This window comes from Malania oleifera, chromosome 7 (genome assembly GCF_029873635.1).
Source record: "Malania oleifera isolate guangnan ecotype guangnan chromosome 7, ASM2987363v1, whole genome shotgun sequence".
NCBI lineage: Eukaryota > Viridiplantae > Streptophyta > Magnoliopsida > Santalales > Ximeniaceae > Malania > Malania oleifera.
Genome location: NC_080423.1, coordinates 77,868,379 through 77,876,804, shown reverse-complemented (window position 1 = coordinate 77,876,804; position 8,426 = coordinate 77,868,379). Strand labels below are relative to the sequence as shown.

Here is an 8,426-nt window from a genome sequence, read left to right as displayed (position 1 = left end):
TTGAATCTATAGACACTCATATCCTTCTAATGCTAACTTTCTATTAGTATTCAAACAAAGTCTTTTTTTTTTTTTTTTTTTAAAGTATACTTTTTAAAAAAAAAAATTTATGCTCTCAGTCAAAAGTCACTAACTTCCTACATGTGATGTAGTTGACTTTTTTTTGTTTACCCTTATTTACATAACATCTTCAAAAATAAGTTTAAAAAAATTTTCCCATTGTACCCTCAACTAGGAGCTGCTAGCTTCCTATACGTGATGTGGCTTTTTTTTTTTCCCCTTTTTTTCCTCTATTTACATAAAGCCTTTATTTTTCCTATTTTACCCTTAGTTATATGTTGCCAACATGGTATAATTTGCCTTTGAAATTTTTTTTTTTTCTTTTTACCCTTAATTACATACTATAGCATGGTCCATTTACCTTTGCAAAAAAATTTCCCCTGCACATTTCATATTGCCCATTTTCAAAACAAAAGAGACATCTTTATTGAATGAAAATCAGCCTTCAATTTTACATCCATATCTAATTGAAACAAAAATATAAATTTTTTGCTCTCATTACTTCAGTATTTATGTAACTTCAAATTACTTGCAAACTTATGCATACATTTAAAAATATTCTAAAACAGGTAATGAATATTATTCTTTAGTCTATTTTAGTTATCGTGCATTTTTTATATTCTTCACATTCTTAGACGTTATCATGGGGCAATCCTCATTGTTTTTGCTATAGAGTCAGTTATGAACTAATATTACCCGTGTAATAATTAAGGAGAACATGTATTATAAAGTTATAGTTTTAGATATGAATGTAAGATTGAAGGTTCATTTTCATTTGATAGAAATGTCGCTTCGTTTTGAAGGTAGGCAACATGAAATAGGCTTAATAAAGTGAATGGGCAAATGAACCATCCTGCATTATATAACTAAGGGCAAACAGGAAAAAAATATATATTCAATGACAAATTGTACCATGCTGGCAGCATATAATTAAGGAAAAAATAGACAAAAATATATTTTTAAAGGCATTGTGTAAATAAAGATAAAAAGGAAAAAAAAAATTCAGTCACATAATGTGTAAGAAGCTAGCAACTCCTGATTGAGGGTATAATTTGGAAAAATAAAATTTTATTTTTAAAAAATTATTTTTTAACAAAAGTTAAAATAAAGGAGTATGAGTATTGGGTAGATTTAAACTTGAGAGATGAGACTTTAAAAACTTTAAGGAAGGTTCTTTGTCTTTCTAAAAATCTCATGAAAAGCTAGTATTTTTGTCGTAATTATTTTCCTAAACTACATTCAGCATAAGGAGCAGCTAGGTGCCCCCTCCACTATAAAACCGTGCTCCCCAGTTGCGTTCATATATATATATATATATATACACACATACCCAAGAATCCAATCGGAACACACAAGCACTGCATGCGCTAATAAACAAAGAAGCAGTATTTTCTGAATTGCTTGATCGAATTCCATCAACCATGGCAATATTCAACAGCACCACCTCCCTGATGAAAGCCTCATCAGATGGAGCTTGGGCTGGCGACAATCCACTCACTCACGCCTTCCCCCTTCTCCTCCTCCAAACCACCCTAGTCCTCTCCTTCACCCGTCTTCTCACCTTCCTCCTCAAACCCCTCCGCCAACCCAAAGTCATTGCAGAAATTCTCGTACGCCTCTCTCTCTCTCTCTCTCTCTCTCTTTCTCTCTCTCTCTCTCTCTCTCTCTCTCTCTCTCTCTCTCTCTCTCTCTCTCTCTCTCTCTCTCTCTCTCTCTCTTAATTATAATTTAGTTAATCATGTTTCAGGGTGGAATTTTGCTTGGGCCGTCAGCTTTGGGTCGGAACAAGGACTTCCTGCACCTAGTTTTCCCCTCATGGAGCACTCCCATCCTCGAATCCATAGCCAATGTCGGCCTCCTCTTCTTCCTCTTCCTCGTCGGCCTCGAGCTCGATCTCAGCTCCGTTCGCAGGAGCGGCAGGCGCGCTTTTTACATAGCCCTGGCTGGAATCTCTGTCCCATTCATTCTCGCCATCGGAATCACCTTCATCCTCCGCAAATCCGTCCCCGGTGCCGACAACGTCCCGTTTACCCACTCACTCATGTTCATGGGCGTCTCCCTCTCCATCACCGCCTTCCCCGTCCTCGCCCGCATTCTCGCCGAACTCAAGCTCCTAACCACCCAAGTGGGCGAAACCGCCATGGCTGCCGCTGCCTTTAACGACTTCGCCGCCTGGATCCTCCTCGCCCTGGCAGTCGCCCTCGCCGGAAACGGTGAGAGCCCGCTGACGTCCATTTGGGTCCTCATTTCGGGCGTCGCCTTCGTGGCTTTCATGCTGGTTCTGATCCGACCCGCGATGAACTGGGTCTCCCGGCAGTGCCCGCCGGACCAGGACTTCGTGGACGAAGCCTACATATTTCTGACCCTGGCGGGGGTGATGCTGTCGGGTTTCACGACGGACCTGATCGGGATCCATGCGATATTCGGAGCTTTCGTGTTCGGGCTGACGATTCCAAAGGGCGGGGAGTTCGCAGGGAGAGTGATTAGGAGGATAGAGGACTTCGTGTCGGGGCTGTTGCTGCCGCTGTATTTTGCGGCGAGTGGGTTGAAGACGGACCTATGGAAAATAAGTGGGGTAGAGGCGTGGGGGCTGCTGGCACTGGTTATAACGACCGCGTGCGCCGGGAAAATCTTCGGGACCTTCGTCGCGGCTGCGCTTTGCATGGTTCCGGCGAGGGAGTCGCTGGCTCTGGGTGTGCTCATGAATACAAAGGGGTTGGTGGAGCTCATCGTTCTCAATATTGGCAAAGAGAAGAAGGTACGTAACGCTTATAAAATATAACGGATTAATTATTTGCGTAATTTTTTTTATTGGCTTTTTGTGAATTGGCTTGCGTGCATATAGAGTTGTCTACTTTGGAATTAATTTCTACTTGATTCTATATCTCCAATTATTTTTGTTATTCTTTAGAAAGAAATTTCAATTAATGTATCATAAAAATATTTCTAAATACCCACATCAATTCCTTATTTTACATGTCCAATTTTATATTAATTTTATTATTTAAAAATAGATAAAATCTAACAATAGCGTCAAAATTTTTCAAATATAACACTCTACTCCTAATCAATTATTAAAGTATATGTGAAAAATTAAATTTTATCATTAATAAAATGACAACTTTATCTTTTTTATTTAATTATGTTAAGATAAGAAAATGATATTAATTTAATAAATTAAGTTGAAAAAAAATTACTCAATTAAATAAAATATGTTTTCGAAATTAAGTTTGTTAGTGAATGGGACAACTGGTTCTTAGGCTGACTAGTCTAATTGAATAATGTATTTAAAAAAAAAAAAAAGAAATTTGGACAAAACTAGAAAAAAGAAAATTCAATGAATTGACTCTATTGAAGCCAACTAATTAATATTAATTTGGGTTTTTGCTATTCATTTAACATTCATATTTTACACATAAAAGAATTAACATTTAAATTTCTAATTTTAATTTATGAAGTATAAATATTAAAATTTTATATTATATTTTTTGAACATTATGTTTAATAGTTTACGAAAAATTTAAAAATATAAAAATATGTTTTATTTGTTTTATGAAGTTTTGGGTCATCAAATTTTTTTATGAAAAATAGATCTAATAAACATTTTTAACATTATAATTATTAGGAACTTTTATGTTTTATTAATAATTTTTATTATATATATATATATTAAAGTTTTTAAGATAATAATAGAATTATTTTGTCATATTGATGTCAATTGGTTAACTAAAAGCGATTCAACCAGCTAAGCCGTTCAATTAGAGTTGGTTGGATCTCCATTTTATTTATTTAGTTTTCAAGATATTATACTAGTCAATTTTCTCATACAATTAATATCATTTTAAATTTTCATTTTAATAAAAGTAAAATTTATTTTTTCACATATACTTAATGGTTGACTAATGATCAACTAGCGGAAGGTTCATTTTATCAATAAATTGAAATCTCAAGAAGATTTTTTTGATAATTTTAAAAAATTCAGGAATTGAGTGTCATATTTAAAAAGGTCAAGAGATATTGTTAGATTTTACCCTTTAAAAATATACACACTTACATGCATATTTACACACACACACATACATGTATATACACTAATTATGGGCACGGACTCTAAATTTATTATTTTTTATCCGGGGATGAAAAGCTATGAAATATTTTTTATTTTAAAATTTTAAATTATTTTATTATTATGGTGTTCTATAATTTTAAATTCAAAAAAGTTATGCAGAAGTTATGGGATGTATAATTTTTTTTTTTTTTCTGAAAAAAGATTATTATAACTATTTTTTCAATTAAGCATACAAGATATATAAAAAATAAAAAAATACAAAAGAGAAAAAAGGTACTACAGAATAGATATCAGAAAGTGAAAACTTTTAAAAGCATTAGTTTACTAAATAAAATATTATCAGCAGTGTGCACCACTTATATTTATTTATTTTTTTTATAATTCGGGGATTCCAGTCATCATCGCGTCACTTTGGCGACTATGGTGTGGTACCAAATTTAATGGGGTGAAAGTCGCCCGTCTATTGGCGCACCCCTGATAATTTACTGACATAATGCCTTAAGGAGGAATCAAATCTGTGACCTCAGTATAAAATCTTTTTAAGAACTATATGTGATACTATATCACTACTTTGAGACAATAAAGCCAATATGCTTAACCACTAAAAATATTCTCTAATTTGAAAACCTGTCCCAAACTGAATTTTTTGTAAGCTAACTAATACTAGTTGTCACCTCTGTTATGCTAGATATATAACAAAGGCATTGCATCTTGTCTGCATGATAGTTATTCAGGTTCCATTTGAAATATAAAATAATAAAAAAGATTAAAATATATGATAAATTCAAGAACAATAATTTTATTTTACATGTCATTACTTTTACATTTTTATTAAAATTCTCGATCATTTTCTAATAAAATTTTATTTTTATTAATATTTCATGTACAGAAAACATATAACAAAATATTTTTCTTTTTATTTTTTTTCTCTTCATTTTATCAACATTCGTGATCCAATCAATGCCTCGTAGAAATATGTAAACCCTGCATTTTCATGAGTAGCAACGTTTCGAACTCAAGGAAAGAAAAAAAAAAACTAAAGTAAAACTAAAAAAAAAAAAAAAGGAATTATTAAAAACTCAACTATCCACACACGCACACACACATATAAAAAAGGAATTATTAAAAACTCAACTATCCACACACGCACACACACATATAATATATATATATATATATATATATATATATATATATAGAGAGAGAGAGAGAGAGAGAGAGAGAGAGTTTTCAACTTCTAAGTTTGAGGGAGGAGATGATGACCTTCAAGTTTAGTGAAGGTGACAACTCATTATAGTTGCTTAGACAAGGCCAGCACCATACAAGCACAATTTATACCACAACTTGTCCATAATCTTCCCCTTTAATAGTTTCAAATGTGTAATATATTATGTGTACGAAGGCGACCATTCATTATAGTTGCTTAGACAAGGCCAACACTAGACTAAGACAAAATATTCCACAACTTATCCATAATCTTCTCTTTTAAAAATTTCAATTTTGTAATATTTTGTGCATCGTCCCGTTTGTTTCATGCATAATAATGTGCTTATGAATTGTCAAGCATAATGCATCATGATGCATCCACATGGCATCACGATAAGTTACCATCTTTTAATATTATTATTATTATTATTATTATATTTTTGAAATCCCAACACAACATTCTTATTGGCTATGTCTTAAAAATTAATTATGGTAACTGCACAAGTAGACAATAAAGATATAGAGAAGGAAGACAAAAGACACCTAGGAAAAATCTTCTTAAGAATTTCAAGGCCTCCAATGTTGTCCCCAAGGATCCTTCTCACTCCACAGTTGGTTATCACAAGGATGATCATTTAAAATATGAAACTACACTCTTTCTAAATCAATATCCAAGAAGTTTTTATTAGTAAGCAAGTTGCGAAGGTTGAAATGGTACCAATATTCTTCATCTTCTTATTCTCTTGCTCATAGATGCCTAGTTAACGTTATTGCCTTCTAAACTAAAGCAATATTATATCAAATGGGCCTTGATCTAGTGATCACATGAGTGATCCCAATGAGGTTCTAGTTGTCTAGGATCTTTATCTTTTACTCAAGGTAATCTTCTACTGGTAATCTACTTAACAAATTCTCAAGCAACTGGCATCGATCAAGCGACCTCCTTAATTGAATTCTTTGGGTTTTGGAAGACCAACATGTTATGAGTATAATTCTTATAGAAATAGCAATATTGATCCTTTGCCTATTTGCACCAACTCGTGTGGACACTGTCAATAGTCATTTTTTTACCTAATAAAATTTGACCCCAAATGAAGACATTAAGATCAAAGGAAACAAAAAGAAAGCAATAAATTCTTCACTAGGTAGTTGACGGGCCTCTTAGGGTGGTCAACCGACCCTTCCCTCCATCACTTGTGTTGGCGCCACCCACAAGTGGTCAATCGGTCCTGCACTTTTTCAAAATTTGAGTTGTATTCATGCAATTGGCTGGATATTTTGGATCAGCCACATGTCCTATTGATGCCACATGTCAATTATCGACATTGGCATTTAATAATTGGTGGTTATAGGTAGTAATTTTTTAAATTCAAATTCAAAAAAGGCTTTCCCTCCCTTCCATTGAAGGTCAAAGGACCACCTATGAGAAACTTTAGGGAATGTCTAAGTGGGGGCAAGGTGAGGGTTTCAAGGCAAATTATTTGGCCTTTAGGAATTTTTCATTTGAAAAATAAAAAGGAGAGGCATCACATTTCTCTTCTTTTAAAAGAGACCTTGGGGCTATGTTGTAATAATGATCGAATAAAGGATGCACAACAGAATAAATAAAACAACAACAAGCAAATGAAACACAACTAGTAAATGAGAAACAATAAGAATCAACATGAGAATTAACATGGTTCGATAAAGCCTACATTCACGGAAGCAATCGGCACAATAATTTGACTAAGATATGTCAAAGTACACTTCATAATGATCTCTCTCTTCTGTCAATACATGCCCAGAAGAACATAAATAAGACTCCCTCGAAATTTTCCCTTCGAATTCCCAACTACCCCAACGTTCTAATTCAAAATTCAAATATTTTCTCGCAGCCCAGGCACACTCGTCGACAAGCCAGAGAAGGCCACTCGTCGACTAGTACGGCCACTCATTGACAAGTCCCTTATTCTGCTCTCGGTATCTCAGAAACTCTAAATTTTTCTTACTTTTGGGATCTACTCGTCAACGAGTCCCTACTGTGTTGCACCCTTATGCTTTTCTTCCTTCCTTTGTTTATGAAACCCCAAGTATAAGAGTGACATCATAAACAACAATCTCCACCTTAGCGATTATACGCCCCTTAGGAGAACTCAAAGAACATATCTGACTGCTCCACCTTGAACTTGAAACGTCCGGTTGGGTTTGTCTCCCTTCTATCAATTGGAGACATGGAGTATGTTCAAGCAATGATTGAACTTTTCACCAGTCACTGATTTTGCTAAAATATGCAATACATTTTCAGACGTGTGAACCTTCTCCAATACAAGTTCACCCGAAGTAATCAACTCCCGAACCCGGCAGAACCTCACATCAATATGCTTGGTTCTAGCGTGGTAAACTTATACTTCGCTAAGTAAATAGCACTCTGACTGTCACAACGCAACACAACTCCATCTTGTTGTAATCCCAGATCTTTGACTAAACCGGTAAGCCATAAGGCTTCCTTTGCAGCTTCGGTAACTACTATATACTCAGCTTCAGTCGTGAACAATGCTACTAGAGATTGAACCATGGATCTCCAATATATAGGTCTCCTAGAAGGGTAAAAAATAACCTGTTGTAGAACTTCTTTCATCCATATCTCTTGCATAGTTAGAATCAACGAACCCTATAACTGAAGGACAACCCTATTACTTGTCGAACATGATGCAATATCCCGATGTACGTCATAAGCATCTGAATATCTATTTGATGGCTTCCCAATGTTGTCTTCCAGGATTAGACAGAAACTTACTCACCACGCTAATAGCATGTGCTAAATTTGGCCTCGTACACACCATGGCATACATTAAACTCCCTATAGCGCTAGCATAGAGGACCTTTGACGTGTTTCGGATATCCTCATCCGTACTTGGGCAATATGTAGTAGACAACTTAAAATGACTCGCTGAAGGTGTACACACCGATTTTGCATCAGTCAAGCTAAACCTCTCCAACACCTTCTATACATAACCGCCCTAACAAAACCATAACCTCCCTGCAATTCTACCCTAGCGAATCTCCATCCCAAGTATTTTCTTAGCTAAACCAAGATCCTTCATGTCAAATT

At 34.8% G+C, this 8,426-nt stretch overlaps 1 protein-coding gene across 1 annotated transcript in view; it reads left to right on the top strand.

Moving 5' to 3' along the window:
• The first annotated feature begins 1,481 nt into the window (after window positions 1–1,481).
• The window catches only part of LOC131160902 (cation/H(+) antiporter 20-like), a 52,754-nt gene continuing 45,809 nt past the window's right edge, over window positions 1,482–8,426 (top strand). Inside the window, exons 1-2 of the mRNA XM_058116777.1 lie at window positions 1,482–1,670; window positions 1,808–2,818. Of these exons, the coding sequence (XP_057972760.1) occupies window positions 1,482–1,670; window positions 1,808–2,818 (1,200 nt within the window). The remainder of the gene's footprint in view (window positions 1,671–1,807; window positions 2,819–8,426) is intronic.